This window comes from Rhinolophus ferrumequinum, chromosome 11, assembly GCF_004115265.2.
Source record: "Rhinolophus ferrumequinum isolate MPI-CBG mRhiFer1 chromosome 11, mRhiFer1_v1.p, whole genome shotgun sequence".
In the NCBI taxonomy this organism is placed as follows: domain Eukaryota; kingdom Metazoa; phylum Chordata; class Mammalia; order Chiroptera; family Rhinolophidae; genus Rhinolophus; species Rhinolophus ferrumequinum.
This window is the reverse complement of record NC_046294.1, coordinates 42,043,303-42,062,894: the sequence shown is the minus strand read 5'-3', so window position 1 is coordinate 42,062,894 and position 19,592 is coordinate 42,043,303. Positions and strand designations below refer to the sequence as shown.

The 19,592-nt window shown below is 35.5% G+C and overlaps 1 protein-coding gene across 1 annotated transcript in view; it reads right to left on the bottom strand.

Moving 5' to 3' along the window:
- Positions 1-247: 247 nt before the first annotated feature.
- RNF141 (ring finger protein 141) overlaps positions 248-19,592 on the bottom strand; it is a 32,021-nt gene continuing 12,676 nt past the window's right edge. Inside the window, exons 4-6 of the mRNA XM_033121008.1 lie at positions 13,711-13,892; positions 8,995-9,102; positions 248-3,349 (exon numbers count right to left, since the gene is read on the bottom strand). Of these exons, the coding sequence (XP_032976899.1) occupies positions 3,199-3,349; positions 8,995-9,102; positions 13,711-13,892 (441 nt within the window). The 3' untranslated portion in view covers positions 248-3,198. The remainder of the gene's footprint in view (positions 3,350-8,994; positions 9,103-13,710; positions 13,893-19,592) is intronic.

Sequence of the window (19,592 nt, the reverse complement as noted above, 5' to 3'; positions counted from 1 at the left end):
CAAGGTAAACATCAAAACTACCACAGGGTGGAGTATTTTATCAATTATTTTTACTGTCCAATAGGGTAAAAAGACATGGAAACAAATGAAAGTCTGCTGTCAATTGTTTATATTATGTTGTCATTGTGTTGCCCAGCATAAATGAGTGTAATCAGCTGATTTCCCTAATCTTCAAGTAGTTTTCTTATTCCTAGATAGACAAAGTAAGCTTGACTTAATGAAGAAACAACCAGTTTAAAAATGCAGATTCTTCAGAATGACTTTTAATGAAGCCAGCTCCCAATGTTAAAAAAAATTACTGAACCAAAAGATATTTTCAAGCAGCCTTATTACACAGATAAAATTAGGTATAAGGAAATCGACTCTAATTTGAAATGAATTTTAAAATAGCACACAACCCACCCACCAGAGCACAATACAAAATAGTCCTCTAAGGAATATAAACATTTAGTATGTTAGAATGTGAAACTACATGATAAGAAGAAAAACCTCTTCAATTAACTGAAATTTACTTACTAAAGATTATTTATTGCACAATATATCAGTTTATCCTAAGAATATAACAGATATTATTCTCAACTTCGAAATTCAGCACATAGTCAAATCCATTTTCTTAAACTAAAGTTCTGTAGCATTATATTATGAGTAACAAACCCTTTGTTACTGAGTTAGGATAGGGAAAACTTTACAACTTACAAAACAAATTCCTTAGAGTTCATGAAACCATTTCACAAATCCTAGAAGGCACACATTATATTTCCTATCATAGTAAGTGCATTTAAGTACTTCATAATTAAAAAAGACAAAGCTGTACAGAATACAAAAAGTGTACATTTCATCCATTAAACAAATTTACAACTTTTATGATCAGTTATTACAGTGTAACATACCTAACATTTACATCTAAAGAATTATTACCCAGTTTAATGGAGTGAGCAAAAAGCTATGCTCATTTATTAGATAAGGCTAATAAAAACATTTTATATTTCACAGTAGATCAGTTAGTGTCTTGGAGCTCATGCTGGAGAATAAAAAGCTTTGGGTAATATCAAGTTACTGTGCTCACTATTAAATAATTCCTTGAAAGGTAAAGGATTCTGAGGGATAAAATCATTGGCTATATCTGGAAAGATCCAAAAATCTGTAAAGCAACTTTGTTCATTTTCAGAAACATTAGGCAATCTGAATTAGACTCAGCGAGTCTACTCCAAAAGGACAATTTAAAATCTTAGAGCTGAAAAAGATCTCAGGGGATCATCTATCCCAAGGTTTTCAAAATATGTTCCACGGAATACTAACAATCTATGGAGGAGATTCAGGGTTCTGCAAATTTGACTTGAATTTAATTAAAAAATTTTAATTAAAAAAACAAGTCCCACCATACAACTGTGTTACTTAACCAAATTCTAATATCCTGGATATCACTGAGGCGTTAATACATGTTTTCACTGATTGACTTTATATAATATTTAGTATTATAGTATGTGAAGTTTATATAGGACATTTGTATTAATAAAATAATGACATAGTGGTGTAGTGTATGTGTGTGCGTGTGCACGTACGCAGCACATGTATGTGGGATTCTGAGTAAGATTTTACTTGAAAAAAAAAGATTCTATTGCTGAAATCAAGTGTGAAAACCACAGATACAGTTTCAGTTTCTAAAATATGCATCTACAAACCACAGGGAAGGACTTTTTCAAGGTCACACACCATAAAGTGCATTGCGAGGCTGTATGAGAGAGCCCCAGTCCTCTGCATAAATATCATGGTGAGTGTTTAGCTATTTGGTACTGAGCCGCCCCCATCAGGAATGTCAACCAATTAGTTATCAGTATTTTGGGGGTAAAATCAAGCTACCTTTGGTCAGGCGTTTTTCCTAGAAATGAATCATTTAATTTGCATGCCTACTAAAATCCCAGTATCCAAAAATTCTGCCATCAATAAGCAGCAACTTAAATTGTATATTTTGGTACTTCAGAAAATAATATTTGCAACTTACCAAAAATAAGTCAGGAAAGTTACACAGAATGTGAACACACTTTTAAAAGGCGACATCAGGCCCTAGTTGTATTATATGCTGAAATATTAATGTTTAACATAAAACGAATTTTACTTTATAAGCAAAATTTTTTAAACACTGGGCGAAGTACCACTGAACATTATAATTCCATTAGGACGATACTCTTTCAAAGGAAGTACAATGAAACAGAAAACCAAATCGTCTCCTAATTTTCAGAGGTGTTTTATGTACATAAGGGTAAAAGGCTAAATCCTATTTTATTCTCTCTGAGTCTAAGAAGTTTGAGGACTTTGCCTCAGAAAGATGCCTTCGAGTTAAGAAAAATAAAAGCACCATAAACCAATATTGAATGATTTTTCATAATCTGGACATACAAAATTTAGTATCTGTGATGAAAAATTTCCTGCTGAAACTCCAAGATGCATAAGCATAATCAAAAGCTATTTAGAACAGTTCCCTTGCTGTGGGAAAACATTTCCAGAATGGCCAAGAAGATTCCCCAGCAGAAATCCATTTACAAGGCAAAGTTATGCCCACCTTTATAGTCCTCACCCAAATTATACAGCATGGGGGAAAAAAACTTTTAAGTAAAAAACATGTAGTTCCAAACACACTGCTAAAGTTATGAAAAACTGGATCATTTCAAGTAGAAATTATTAAAGGAGCAATCATTAACCACGAGGGGGCACACATACTCCTTAGAGTCCAGCAGAAAGACTAATTTTAGTAGTAACACCCACTTTGATATATTCTACATTTTCAGTCATTTAAAATTTTCTCTCAGATGGCCACTTTTTAACATTCAATGGTTTATTTTAAACCTAACTAAGCAGGTTCCAGAATACTCCTACCCTGAAAAATAGTCTTTCAGAAGCCTCTGGAAATATTGCTGTTACCTCAGCAAAGGATTCAAGAGCAGTTAGTTCCAAACACATATTAGAACAAATAAATAATAGGAAAATATGGTCTAAAACAGTAGCAAATTTTAGTTTATCATAAATGGAAGACATGAAAAGTTCATCAAAAGAAATGGGACAAATTGTCAGAATAGCAAAAATACGAGGGTGGGGAAAATTGATTTCTCCGTGCCTGTGCCACCACATGCCTGCATTCTTTCCCCAGGACCAGTGTTTGGAGCCCACAACAGCAACAGAACAGAGCACTTCACCCCAAAGTCACGGCCTGTGGGGCTGACCCACCTCATCAGCCATGTTAAGAATATAATTAGCCATGTCGTCTTCAGTGGGTGCATCTGACACCACCCACGATTCGTTTGCTCCAGTCATGTGCAGGCGACAGATAGGGCAATTCCGATGTCGATCACTCCTATTAGGGCAGTCAAATCAAGAACAGTTTTCTTTTTCTTCTTTTTTAAAAAACAGGTTTGTTTGAAAAGTAATACATGTACATGGTTTTAGAAAAGTAGACAACATTAAAAGTATACAGTGAAAAATAAATTTCTCCCTCCCACCCTGATCTTTAATTCTTATCCCCAAGGCAACTACCGCTACCAGTTTCTTATATATTCTTCCAGAGACACACGAAGCATGACCAAGTTGTGTGTATTTACATCACTGCTCTTTTTACTAGTCAGTATGACTTGTAGGCCATTATGTATCAGTACATGCTCAAGTTGTCTATTCTTTTAAACATACTATACTGAATGGGTAGGCCATCATTCATTTAGTCTCCCACAGAAGGACATTTTTCTCCTGTCTTTTGCTGCTCCACACAACTAAATGGAAACATTCAAGGTTTAGAAGATAACTTTACATGAAGAATAATTTTCCTGATAGGGAAAGAGCTTATATATAATTACTTATATAAGATTATTTTCCAAAGGGATTTTTCTGTCATGTGAAATATTATTTTGGAAATTTCAAAAATACCATATTCGAGCCAGAAACATGTCATGCAGGGAAAATGTTTTTCTCTTCATCTCTCAGTGAAATCTGAGACCAAAGTAATTAAATCATATCAATTGCTCTTTGGCTTTTGTAAAAAAATGAAGAAATCTGTTCCAGAAACTAAATGTGAAAGCTAGAGCTGGCATACATTATTCAGATTCAGAGTACTGGAGTGGAGAAAGTGGCACAAAGGAAGAATTCCAGAATCTACTGAAGGTTTCCTAGAGTATATTCAGCAGAGTAATGATTAGTGTGTGCATGTGAGGAGACTACTTGAGGCTGAGGAAATCACCCAGGAGGATTTGAGGGAACAGTACCCAAAACTCACACAGGGTGCTAGAAGATGGCCTGTTTCCACCAGCCAGACTGGAAAACCTAATTCACGGAGCACTGAGTAGAGTTCTCTGCAGGGTCTTGCCTCATTAGTGGGACATAATTTGCTCTAAACTAAATACTGCTCTGGTCCTGCCTAACAAATTGTAAAAGCAAAAGACCCAAAAGGATCAAACTGTTTCCAAGTAACTATATTCCAGAACAAAGCTCAAGAATATTTATAGGAATACAAAAATATCTAGTACCCAAAAAGGTAAAAATCACAATGTCTGGCATCCAATCAAGAACTACCAGGCATAAAAAGCAGCAGAAAAATGCAACCCAAAATGAAGAGAAAAATTAAAACCAATTCAGAACTGAGACAGATGTTAGAATTAGCAGACAAGAAAATTAGTTTATGATAACCATAGTCCATATATTAAACAAATAAACAAACAAAAAAAAACAGAGGAAAGATCAAACACATTAAGTAGAGACATGGAAAACATTAAAAAGCTCAAACTTCTAGAGATGAAAACTATAATATCTGAAGTATAAAATACACTGGATGGGATTAATGGCAAGTTAGACATGTAGGAAAAAAGATTAGTGAATTTGAGAAGACATAGCAATATTATCTACTACCCAAAATGAAACACAGAAAGAATACTCAAAAAGAGAAAAAAAAGGAAAATAGCATTAGTGAGCTGTGGGACAACTTCAAATGGTCTAACATAGCTGTGGTCCCAGGAGAGAGAAGAGAACAGGAAAAATATTTGAGAAATAATGACTAAAAACCTTCTAAAATTGATGACACCATAAATCTACAATTCTAAAGATCTCAATGAAACCTAAGCACAAGGAACATGAAGAAAACTACTCAAAGGCACATCATAATCAAATTGTTCAAAATCAGTGATAAAGATAAAAACCTTAAAACAGAGAAAACAAACAAACAGAGAGACAAAAAGCTACATTACCCACACAGGAAAAAAAGATAAGGATGATAGAGATTTCTCATAGGAAACAATGAGAATGAAAAATGAGAATGAAGCATCATTAAAGTACTGAAAAAAAAAAGTATTATCAGTCTAGAATTCTATCTCCAGAAAAAAATATCTTTGAAAAATAATGTTCAGACATTCAAGAAAATCCTATGGAATCTATAAAACAGCTATCAGAATTAATAAATGAGTTTAGTAAGGGTGTAGAATGCAAGATTGATACATAAAAAACAATCATAAACTGAAATTTAAAAATATTATTTAAAATAGCATAAGAAATATAAAGTACTTAGGGATAAATCTGTCAAAGATATGCAACACTGAAAACTACAAAAATTGATACAAGAAATTCAACAAGACCTAAATAAAAGGAGAAATATACTGTGTTTGTGGGTTGGAAGACTCGATATTGTTAAGAAGTCAATACTCCAAATTGATCTATTTATTTAATGCAATGCCACTCAAAATCCTTATAGCTTTTTTGTAGAAATTGACAGTTGATTCTAAAACTCATATTGAAATTCAAAAGACCTAGCACAGCCAAAACAACTTGGAAAAAGAACAAAGTTGGAGAACTAACACACCCTGATTTTAAGACTTATAAAAGCTACGTTAATCAAGGTCATGTGGTCTTGGTATGAAATAGACGAATAGAGAAGTGGAACAGAATAGAATCCAGAAATATACCCACATATATTTGAACAACTGTTTTTCAATAAAGGGGAAGAAGCAATTTAGTGAAGATAGTGTTTTCAACAAAATGTGTGGGAACAACTGAAGCCATATGCAAAAAAGCAATTTTGATTGATACCTCACACCATATTCAAAAATTAACTCAAAATGGATCATAGACCGAAATGTAAAACCTAAAAACCATAAAAATTTTGGAAGATAGTAAAAAACCTTTGTGACCTTGGGTTAGACAAAGATTTCTTAGATATGACACCAAAACCACTATCTATAAATCACAAACTGATATACTGGACCTCATCAAAATTAAAAAGTTCTACACTTTGAAAGACATTCTTAAGAGAATGAAAAGATAAATCTCAGAGTGTGTTAAAATATTTGCAAGTCATATATCTGATAAAGGATATATATCCATAATATATAAAGAACTCTGAAACTTAATACAAAGCAACCCAATAAAGAAATGGGCAACAGATTTGAATGAACACTTCACCAAAGATGTAGGGGTGGTAAAATAGCATATGAAAAGATGCTCAACAGCATTAGTCAGTAGGGAAATGCAAATTAAAACCATAATGAGATACCACTATGCATCTATTAGAATGGCTAAAATTAAAAGGACTGACCATACCAAATATTGACAAGGCTGTAGAGCAACTGCGGCTCTCATACATTGCTGGGGAGTGTACGAGGTCGGACAATTAAGTTCGCGAACTCGTCCTAGAAAAAGTGTTACACACCTCATTGCTGAATATCACTACGGTCACCTGTGAAGTATTCCCCTTGGGAAGCTATGCACTGTCACCAGTGCCTAAGTCCACCCTTCAAAGCAATTTTGGAACTCTTTTTCTGGAATGGCCATCACAGCTGTTGTCATATTACCCTTGATGTCCTGAATGTCATCAAAATGTCTTCCTTTCAATATTTCCTTTATCTTCGGGTAAAGAAAGAAGTCATTGGGGGCCAGATCAGGTGAGTAGGGAGGGTGTTCCAATACGGTTATTTGTTTACTGGCTAAAACTCCCTCAGAGACAGTGCCATGTGAGCTGGTGCATTGTCGTGATGCAAGACCCATGGATTGTTGGTGAAAAGTTCAGGTCATCTAACTTTTTCACGCAGCCTTTTCAGCAGTTGCAAATAGTAAACTTGGTTAACTGTTTGTCCAGTTGGTACAAATTCATAATAAATAATCCCTCTGATATCAAAAAAGGTTAGCAACATCATTGCAACAAGTTAGCGAACTTAATTGTCACACCTCCTAAAATGGTACAACCACTTTGGAAAACAGTTGGCAGTTTCTTAAAAAGTTAAACATCTACATACCACATGATCTAGCCATTCCAATTCTAGGTATTTACCCAAGGAAAAAAAACCCAAAATATATATCCCTAAAAAGACTTGTCCACAAATGTATATAGAAGCTTTATTTGTTGTAATAGCCCAAAATTGGAAACAACCCAATGTCCATCAACAGGTGAATGGATAAATAAACTGTGCTATATCCATACAATGCATATTACTCAGCAATAAAAAGGAAGGAACTATTGATATATGCTACAACATGAGAAAATCTCAAAATAATTATATGGAATTAAAGAAGCCAGACAAAAATAGAGTACATACTACCTGAAGCTGAAGCTGAACAATAATGAATGTCAACTACAAGTTTACATGTATACACATATATATATGTATATACTTACAAGAAGCGGAGTACAGCATTAGGAATAGAGACAGTGGAGATGTAATGGCTCTGTGCGATGTCAGAGAGATAGTGGATGGGGGGAGGGGGGTCCACACAGTGTGAGGGATAGAAATGATAAACGTCTAAGTATTACTTTGTTTTGTGCACCTGAAACTAATAAAATAAAAAATAAAAAAAATTGAGTACATACTGTATGATTTCATTGACAAAAAATTCTAGAAAACTCCAAATTATTTTATAGTGACTGAAAGCAGATTAATGGTTTTCTGGGCATTGAAAGGAAAGGGTGGGAAGGAGACTTTACAATGGGGCAAGAGGTAACTTTTGGAGGTGACAGATTTGTTCATTATCTGTATTGTGATGATGGTTTTTGTGCGTGTGTACATGTCAAAACATATCAAATTGTACTTTAAATACATGTAGTTTATTGTATATTAATTATAAATTCTCCCAAATGCTTGGTTCTTATTTTGTATAATAAAGTTCCCACCAGGTCCAATATTCGTTTTTATATTATTTCTTCTAATCATATGTAAAGGAAAAAATGTAGAAATAAGAAAAAGGGGGTCGGCCCGGTGGCTCAGGCGGTTAGAGCTCCATGCTCCTAACTCCAAAGGCTGCCAGTTCAATTCCCACATGGGCCAGTGGGCTCTCAACCACAAGGTTGCCAGTTCGATTCCTCGACTCCCTCAAGGGATGGTGGGCTCCGCCCCCTGCAACTAAGATTGAACACGGCACCTTGAGCTGAGCTTCCTGCCTCCCGGATAGCTCAGTTGGTTGGAGCACGGGCTCTCAACCACAAGGTTGCCAGTTCGATTCCTCGAGTCCCTCAAGGGATGGTGGGCTGCGCCCCCTGTAACTAGAAATGGCAACTGAACCTGGAACTGAGCTGCACCCGACACAACTAAGACTGAAAAGACAACAACTTGAAGCTGAACGGCACCCTCCACAACTAAGATTGAAAGGACAACAACTTGACTTGGAAAACAGGCCTGGAAGTACACACTGTTCCCCAATAAAGCCCTGTTCCCCTTCCCCAATAAAATCTTTAAAAGAAAAAAGAAAAAAAAAAAAAAAAGAAAAAGGGAAGCATGTGACTCTAGACTCAAGTCAGGCATAAATCTTACAACAAAAGTAAACTGCCAAAACTAAGACACATCCCCACATTTTATAAACTACAGGTATAGGAATACAAATATTTTTAACCGGTAGGAGACATGCCATAAAATTCAAAGGACTAAAGAACAAAATCTCTTACACTTAACTACAATATTTTTGTATTTTTGGAAGTTTATTCACATATACTCTCCCATTTGACCTTTGCCTATCCCGTTAAGGCAGCAGATCACTTACCATTTATCAATGCACTTCTGGCAGAAGCTGTGAGCACAGGGCAGGATGAGGTCCGCTCGGCCATCCATGCAGATACAGCACTCCTCCTCATCAGTCAGCTGCTTCACCCTGCAGTGTGCAAACTGAGCTGGAGCAACAATATTCTCTGCTGTCATTATACTTTAAACTTTGTTTCCATAGCCTTAAAAGCATTATCAAACATCTCTGTGCCCTCAGTATAAAGCAAATGGCTCATGCAAAATCGGACTAAATCAACATACCTTTTGGGAACAGCATATAGTATAATAGGGAAGAGTACTAAGGGGTACAAATTTTATAAAGAAAGGCAGGAGAAAAGATAAATTCTGCAATGGTTAAAAAGAAAATATGGACAAAACTGGAAATGTTCAAGTCTTTCTGAAAACAACTTGGCCCATTTAAATCATATCAAATTTATATAAATGAATTCAACCAATATATGATTTATTCACCATGCAGGATACAAAGCTCTCTAAAATATGGACCTTGCGATCGGGGCCTTACTATGCTGATGTTGATAATGGGAATATAAATGAAAGAATAGCTTCCTCTTAAGTGTCAGGTGCTATAGGAAACACAAAAGAGACAGAAAGCAAAGTCTCTGTCCTCAAGGAGCTCTTTATTCTTGGGAAGAAAAGAAATGTCAGATCTACTCTAACCACAATTTGGAGTGTCCCTGGATGAACCAAGTGCCTTTGCATGTGGTGTTTTCCTTTCCTGGATACCCTTGTGAGTTTGGTAAACTTCAACCTCAGTAACTCAGCTCAAAATATCATCTTCCTGTTCTCAAAGCCAACATTTGTCTCAGTGACAGGACTTATATTTTATATTTTAAGTGGCTGCTTATTGGTGGGTCTATCCGTAAACTGTAAGTTCTTTGAATAAAGCAGTTTGTCTTAGGTTCTCAATAAATGTTTCCTGAATGATTTTAATTTGCTGTTCTTTAATTTTTAGGCTTTCTTCATCAAGCATGTATTACTTTTACAATTATACAAAAATTGAATGTTTCAACGTATAGCCACTAAACTATCAGCTTCTTAAGGGTAGAAGCTATCTCTAACGTGTTTTTAATTCCCTGTTGTGCTAATACCACTGTATATAAGATATTGAGATATCACTTTAAAATTTGTCAATTTGAACATAAAACAGAATATAAGCAAATGTCAAATGTACATTACACGTAGTAAGTCCTAAGTAAAGAAAGAAGAAATGAGTTTATTTCAAACTTGTTGGAAGGATGAGGTAAAAAATGATAGGATTTCAACAGAGAACATGTTAGGTGAATAAACAAAGCTGTGGAGGTAGGGAAAAGTGTGTGTGTGTGTGTGTGTGTGTGTGTGTGTGTGTGTGAGAGAGAGAGAGAGAGAGACAGAGAGAGAGAGAGAGAGAGACAGAGACAGAGACAGAGACAAGGAGCCTGGCATGATGCTCCAGGAAGAGAAAACTTTGCGTAAGTATAGCAGAGATAATCTGATCCTTGAATTTCAAAATAAAAAGTTTAAACTTGTTCTGATAGGCAAACTAGAATCAGAATTTGATCAAAGGGAAAGTAAACCCCCACTGAAATATACTTTCAGAAGATTAATTGGGAGTACAGTAGGAGGGACAGTCTAGAGGGAGGAAAACCAATTAGATCCTTATTTCAGCAATTCACTTTGGAGACAATTAGGGCCTGGTCTAATGGACATTACGAAAGACAAATCATCAGGATGTGGTAATAGATTACACGTTATGTTCAGTAATGGGCAAAATAGGGTAGCCACTGAATTGAAATGGGGAAACTGAATGAAAATCTAGATGGATGTGGCTCTAACATATTTAATTTTTTTCTGTGTATATTCAGCTCAACGTTTAAGTGCCTTTTAGGTGCTAATGCCATGCCAGACCCAGATGAAGTGGGATGTCTGCTTACAATTGAGGAGCTTACAATTTACGTCTAAGGATGTGGACTTGGGCAGCAGTAGCAGAGAATACAACTGACCCCATAAAGAGTGACAGAGTTCTGAAGGTTAGAGCTCACTCTTCTGTTAGGAGCAGAGGGCTATAATGAAGAACAGCATTCTGGATAGAGGTAAAACACAGAGCAGGTGACACAGAAGCAGCTGGTGGAACCTGTAGTGTTCACTTGATGTTTTGCTGCCTTTCAAGCAGTGCAGTGACAAGAAGGAAGAAGTGTCTTGCTCTACTTGTGCTTGTTAGACCACTTCTAGAGTATTCCATTCTATGCTCCCTATCCTGAAAGACATATTGACAGATGAATGGTCATCCAAGAGAGTCTCCAGGACATAGACGAGACTAATAAAACAAAGGCAGAAGGAACTGGGGATGCTTATCCATGAGAACAGAGACTCAGTGAAAACTGGATTATTATTTTCAAATATTTAAAAGGCTGGAAGAGAGAGCAGACTCTTGGTGGAATTCCAAAGGGCACTGTCACTTAAATATGTAGATTACAGTAATAATTTATGAATAATAACAGTTAACTCTTACAGACGTATTATTATGGGCCAGATACTGTTCTAAACATGTTACACATATTAACTCACTTAACTCTTTCAAGAGTCCTATGAAGCAGATACTATTGTTACCATCCTCTTTTAAAAGATAAGGAAACTGAAGAAAGTCTAATAATTCGTTCAAAGTTACACAGTTAGGAGTACAGCCAGGATCTGAACATAGGCAATTTGGTTCTAGAATCTGTGCTTCTTCAAGAGAGCCAGATTTTGGCTACTCTGAGGAATATAATGCAAAAGGGAAAATTTCATAGTAATTAGAGCCATCTGTGTATGAAGAGGCTTGCTTTTCTGAGTCCCATATAACTAACTGCAGGTGTTCAAGTACGAGTTGGACTACTAGTTGGCTAAAGGTCGTAAGTAGTCTTACTACTCAAAATGTTATCCATGCATCAGCAGCAGTGACATTACCCGGGAGCTTGATAGACTCTCAAGCTCTCCCTCACAACCACTGAATATCAAAGTTTAGGAAGTACTGTAGTACAGGATCTTCATGCACCAGAGAGGAATAACGCAGTGCTTAGGAGCATGGCTGTAATACCAGACAGGCCAAAATGTGAATCTCAGCGAGGCCGATTTCTAGCCATATCACTTCTCTGTCTAAACCTCAGTTTCTCTTAATCTGAAATGGGCCAATAATTATATTCCAATCAGGTTCTTGTGAGGATTTAATGAGTTTATACATGTGAAGCATTCATCACAATGCCTAATACCCTGTAACTACTAAATAAATGTAAACCAATAGAAATATGCATCAGACGTAAGGCTAAACCAAATAAATACCTCTTAAGATCCCCTTCAACTTGCAAAGTCTGTTTTTATATGAACCAGTGTATCAGGGTATAACTAGAAACCAAAAAGCATACAAAGGCAAGAAGCAGCTCTAACCTACCAAGCAGGCATTGTGTTTCCCAGTCTTGAGGGCACATGAGAAGGGATAACACCCTTACCTCCTTCATTAAGATGATTGCAATAAGAAAAAGTATTACTTTCATTTAATTTGCTGACATAGAACTTAAATATACTGGTAAATACTATTCTCAACTTTCAAAATACTTTAAAAAAAGAAAAATCATTCTGAAGAGGGAGAGGAAAAAAAGAAAATCAGATTCCTGTCTTTGGAAGATTAACTTTACAAAATACAGGAAAGATAAGCCTAAATGCTGCATATAATGTTCTAAAATTCACTTGGCATTTCAGTAACACTTGTACAGCCCAAACCTAGAAAACCAAACAACCCTATTAAAGATAAACAGGAAAGGATAAATGGAAAGTACAATATTACTACAACATAGTATTTGGAAACCAGTTAGTTAAGAATGAACCAGAAAATACAACTGTAAATGAAGCAATAAAAGAGAAATTCTTGTTAAGCATATTCTTAACTTTAAGATAAAAGACACTGTTAATACAGATTTCTGCTGTCTACCCAGTATGACAATAAGACAGGATGTCAGCATGTCTGGATCCACGTAAGACTTTTTCCAGTGAGGCATTTACAAAATTTAAATTATGGTCATGGTTGTCAAATGGCAACAGGTGGGAGCTTTCATATGCCAAAAGCGTTAGAGAGAAGGAAAAGAAAGTTTGGATAGGACAATAACATATTAGGCCTGAGTAAACAAGCACAATCACAGAAAACTCTAGCTGACTTCATTTCCTTCTGGTATATGCAATATGTACATCAATATGTACTTGTTCATCAGTATGTACATGTTCATTCCTGAGTGGACTGCCAAATCCTGGAGCCAGTATTTAAAAATATAATGCTCCAATTAGTCAGATACTTTTAAGGATAACTGGAATGGTTTTACCAGATTCTTGGCCTTAATTCCCTGAAGGACTTTGAGTATGTAAGAACCTAAATACCTATTATAAGAGGTGCATTAACTATAAATCTTTTGTCACTAAATACAAGCATGTAGAGTGGAGACTGGATTCATGGAAACGGGGTTGACAGAAATATTAGCTGGTGTGAGCCATGTTAACTTTTCCTTAATTTGGCACTCTAACAATGTCCTGAAGCACAGAATAATCCAAAAGCTGATCTGGGACATGATAGCAATTGAGACAAAAAGTAATGTGATTTACGATGTCACAAACAGCACCAGCAAAAAAACTAATGAGATTTCAGTAGCTTGCATATTGGAAAATGAGAGAAACATGGTACTTATGTATTGCATACCTTCCCATCCAAAGACTAGCCTGACAAGATGTTACAGATGATGAGTTTTCACCAGGGTCTTCAGAGGTGGAGTTCTGTGCCAATACTCCTGCTGCTTGACTTGTGATGTCTTTATAAAGTTGAATAAACTGGTACAAATTCATGATTCGTGATGCTTCCACAATGCCACTGCTTTTGTTAATCTAAAAATACAAAGAAAATGAAAAAAAAAAAGTCGATAATTTCTCTGATCAATTTTTTCCCAGAAAAAGGGAACAAATATTTAGTCAAACATCCTATAAAGTAGAAGTTTTCCAGGTTTGCAAATTACCTAACAGGAGAGCAAGAGTCTGAACAAATGAGTAAGATCATGTTCCCTGTATTTGTGGAGTTCAAAGTACGTACACAAATGCACCTCACTTGATATTCACAATAATCCTGTAGGATTGATTAGTCATCATCCTGTTTAGAGTTGATGAGGTCAAGCTACTTCCCCAGATTTAAGAAATGAATTTTAGAGACAATTCTTTTAATTTTAATTTCTTGAAGACTTTCTTAATTAAAGGATTTATTTGAATCCAACAACCATATGCCATTCTACTATAACTGAAACAACAGAGTGCTTTCTTGAATATCTTAAGTTCTATTTTGTACTCAAACTTCCAAATGAAGGTGAGAACATTAAAGTAAATCCTAACAAAAAGTGGTTGAATTTTCCCCAGAAAGCCATTTTGAGCTATAGCAAAAAAGTCATTTAATAGGAAGTGGAACCAGTAGCCTACAGGTTGTACCTATCCCTGCTCTAGCTTACATTCTTAATGTGAGGAGATATTTGGGGCAAGTGTGAGATAACAGGTAAGGGGAGAGAATATTGCTTTCATAAGATTTCGGGACTTGTGGAGTAGGGTATATGTTCATTTCTGAAATGACAAAGCCAGCAAGGTTGAAGAACTTGAATTAATCATTCACACGTTAGATATGTGAGACTGCCTTTCAGCACAGGAGACGATATGAAGACTGGGGCAACAGAAGGAAGCAATGAAATCTATTAAGTGCATATCAAAGTAAATGGAACAAACAAGATCAGAAAATAGTTAGAAATGAAGAATGCAGGGAGATACACAGATAGAGGGTCTTAAAATTGTGAATGAAGCAGGTTTTGAAATGTGTTGATGGAACTGGGGATATGAGAAAGTGAAGTCGTTAGGTTACATGTTACAAAAAAAAAGCAACATTTCCATATTTGGAATGAAAATAATAGTAGCTGTAACTAACATTTAATAATTGTTTACTACTTGAGAAGGCAATGAGAAAAAAACTGAGAAAACTACCATTTATTGTCTACTACTTGAGAAGGCAATGAGAGGAAAAACTGAGAATCAAGTATGAGTCAGATTCTATATAGTGAAAATGGTAAAACCATCGCTGATAATCAGAAAACTGATTAAATTTTGGGAAGGTAAGATCTACATGGAAATGCAAATATGCAATATTCTTTGTAGTAAAAGACTATACATGGGATTGAGAAAAAATAAATAGAATTAAAGGTGGTAGGAATTTATAGAGGCTTACAAAATAGATTGTCAGAGCTGAAGAGACTGGACCAGTCTTCCTTTGGAACTGCATAGTTCAGAAGAAATTAGGGAATAATTCGTATAGACAAAGTTAATCAAACTGCAACTATTATAATCATAGGATTTATGCAACAAATATGGAAGTACTATGCAAGTACTATGTGCACTGCTCTAGGCACTGGTGACATAGTGTGTATAACAGACAAAAATCACGGCCCTCATGGAGGTTCCACTATAGGCAGGAGAGACAGATAATAAAATACAGATTAGGTAAGATGGAAGTGTTATACAGAAGATTAAACAGAGGAGATGAAATGCTGAAGGGTTGCAGGGAAGGCCTCACAGAGGTGACATTTAAGAACTGGAATAGGTGCAAGAATGGGAGAGCGAAGAGTGGGAGAAGATGATGTAGCGGGTGAGGTAGGGACAGAATGTACAGGACTCTCCTGATCAGAGCAATGACTTTGGCTTTCATTCCAAGTGCATGGGAAGTCAATGGACAGTTTGGAGCCAAGGAGTAATATGATCTGATTTTACTTCAGATTATGAGTGGAATAGACTGGTTGTTATGCTGACACTAGGCAGAAGGGGGAAAAGGGCAGAAGCAGGGAAACCAATTAGGAGGCTACTGGAATAATCCCCATGAGAGACGATGGTTGCTAGGAATAGGGATGGTGAGAACTGGCTAGACTCTTAAATATATTTTGAAACCTGACACAGGATTCACGTATGGATGGACTGTGGGGTATAAGAGAAAAAGAGAAGTCATGGATGACTCCAAGGTTTTGGTCTAAGTAACAAGGCAGATGAAAATAATATAATTCATGAAGCTACCTTAGTCCATAATTTTAATTAACCCATTAATATTTCTAATACTATTCCCATAAAACATTCCATTTTAACATCATTTAGAATATTTTTAATAGTGAATTAAATATTGTTTGAGGATAATCATGATAGTAGATGGCAGTCGAGATAAAGTCTTATTGTAAACATAGAAGGTTATAGCACAGTTGTTTATTAGTGGCTTGAGATTAAGAGATACGAAATTTCAGTCTTCTATCAGTTTTTCATATTGGACTCCAATTCTTTTTTTCTCATGTAAACACTGATTTCTCATAGATTCTTAAAAACAAAACAAAACTTAAGAAATGCAAATAAAACATTTCTCTAGATTTAAAATTAAGAAAATTTACAAAAGATCTGATTGCCTGCATTTTTAATATTTTTGTCTATTTAGAATATTTTTTTAAGGAAGATGTCAAATCACATACAGATGTAATGGTTGGAGATACTGAAGTGAAAAGGAATTTGACTAATAGTAATATTAAATATTAATTCTGTGTTTGTTAAAGAGGAGCAACAGAAAACTAAGGGATCAGAAACCTGATACATTCATATTCCCACAGCTTTCTACCATTTATACTGGCCTGTTTTATACTGTGAACTAAGTACCTCATGAAATAAAGATGGAGAAAATGTAATTTAGGTACTATACTGTATCAATGAACAAGGAAAGCTTCAATCTATCCCAATTATTTAAAAATGAAGAGTTTTTTATTTCTTCAACAGATTTTTCTTCACTTGTACATTGAGTGCCCACCAGCTGCAAAACACTACAGGCTGCAGAGATACAAGGATGAATCCAGACAGAGTTCCTGCCCTCAGGGGCTTACTATCTAGTAGGGGAGCTAAGAACCTAAACAAACAATTTTATTCTTAACATAGAATTTAATTATTAAGTATAAATAAAATGCTACTGGAGTTTAGAAGAGGCAAGAGAATTTCTGTTAGGGAAGACTTTATGGATGAGATGGTATTTGACGTGGGCTTTTAAAGAGACATCAAGTTTAGACATGCAGAAATAAAAGGTGAGGCAGAAACTACTGGCTGCTTACACAAAAACTGTTCCCACTTTTCATTGCCAGCCCTAATTTTTATTTTGGTATCTACAACTCCTGGAAATGACTCAGGAATTAGTCCTGGTTAGTGTAATCTAAACCAATCCTGGTAATCACACCCCTTCTATCAGCGTAGGTGTAAGGGGATGTGAGTTAATATTGACCCAATGAGCTGGGAAAAGGGATCTGCTAGGTCTTTGAATTAACCAATCCAGGAGCTACTTTATATCAGGATTTCTTGATAACTGAGAAAATAAATACTCTTTTTACTTAAACTAGTGGGACAGGTTTTCTGTGACTTGCAGCTGTTGGCAATTTAAATGACAGGAATGGACACTCTAGTTTGAGGGAACTCAATGAGCAAAGTCACCGAGGTAGGAAAGTAACAGCTATACAGCCTTAAATTATTTAAGCCTAGGGAGATGATAAAGTATAAAAGGGGGGTAGTGGTAAATATAACAGAAAAGATAGTTTGGAGCCATATCATAGAGGCTTTGAATGTCAGGTTAAAGAGCTCTGAACATTTTGTACCCGGTGAAGAACTGCTGAGGAATTTTAAGCAGGCAAGCAATCTGATGAGAGTTATGCTTTAAGAAAGGTTAGTCTCACAGCATCATAAATTAGAATCAGGAGATGAGTCAACTATGGAGATTAGTCACAGAATCTAAGGTAATCTGGATGAAAAGAAAGAGGTACTTGCGCTATAGTTACAGTCTCCTTGAGAGCATGGAATTTATCTTATGAATACACTGGAAGTGAAACCTGGCAAAATGGCTGAGCTCAGATGGCTGGTTACTGTGGAGGAGAGGGCAAGAAAAGGAGTAAGAATGCGTGTGTTTCAGAAAAGACCTTTGTCACTAGAGTTCTTATAAATTCACCCATGTATCCTTTGAAGTTGACTTTCAAATAGTCCTGAAAGATCATGTGCAATGTAAGTTTGCAGCTGTGGGATGATGGGAGTAGGAGACATACTGAGCCTATTTGAATGACTCTACCATGTTTTTAGTTCTGTTCTTCATCTCTTATTTACCTTATTCCTTCGCAAAGTCAAAAGGTGCAGATTCCCAGAGTTCTTTTGGGAGTGTATTTATAACACTGTTAAAAACCCCTAACGAATTTACTGTAAATATAATATAAACCCAATAACAGAAATGAAAAAATAGAAGATGGAAAAAATATGTGGTTGGTATACAATTTTTGAGCCCAGGAATGGAAATATAAATAACAAAACACTGTCTTGCATCAAATTATCACGATTTCAGTGTGTATTCTATTACTATTATTTGTAACACATTATACATTGTATAAAGTTACACTACCACCCATAGTAAGTAGTACATTAGCTACCTCTGTGATGAATAATGCAAAAAAATTTTGACTAATGCTTCTCCAGTAGCTATTATATCACTCTCTAACAGTTGGACTTACAAAAAAAATCAACTAAGCAAATTTCAATGTGGACAGACTCAGCTGAACGGTATTAAACTATACTGTGTATTTTCTCTAAATCAACTGTAAACTTTAACAGGTGCCACTCAATTTCAGGCACTTAGCCAAGTCTGGAATGAACATCTATCTTTCACCCTCTAATACTCTTTATTTATTTTATTTTTAGTTTTCAATTACCGTTGACATTCAACATTATTTTATATTAGTCCCAGGTGACCTCTAATCCTCTTGAAACTTCTTTTAGATTTAAATTGATTAGAACTTCTAATTTAATCAACTATCCATAATCAACCCTGCTACACTTAAAACACAGTAGTGGCAATCAACCCCATGGGGAAACATGGCATATTGTTTGGGTAACTCCCAGGGTCCACGATACACAAGAAAATAATTTCCTTATCCAGGAGTTCTTTAGGGATTGGTCAGAAATGGACTTGAGGGCACTCATGACTGCCCAATTTATTGTTTATATGCATATGGATGATATTATTGTTTGTTTTAGAGCAGGGGTTGGGATAGGAGGAGGTCTAATAAAATCCGTTCCTTCATTTCACCAAAAGTTCCATGGCCTCAAAAAGGTTAAGAAACATCTCTTCTAATCTACCCATTGGTGAGTCTTCCTAATACTTTATGACAGCTGCCATTATATTTTTTTAGCACAGTTGAAATATTCAATTATCTAAAATTTAAAGATGAACTAAGAGACATGGTGCATTGATGGTGAAAAATCCATTCTATAAAAATCAGAAAACAAAACAGAACAACCAAACCTTTCTAATGGATTTAAAAATTATTATTAAATAAATGAAACCCAGTGTTCTTAAAAAAATGATCTCCTAAGATAACTTTAGTTTTTAGTTTATTGTTAGACTCTTAGAGCTAAGTAGGGTGACACCTTAGGATTCTATAGCCAGCTAAATCCAAATAGAGAGGTAGAAAGTAAGGATGTTTACTACCACCTTCTTGATTATAAAAATCT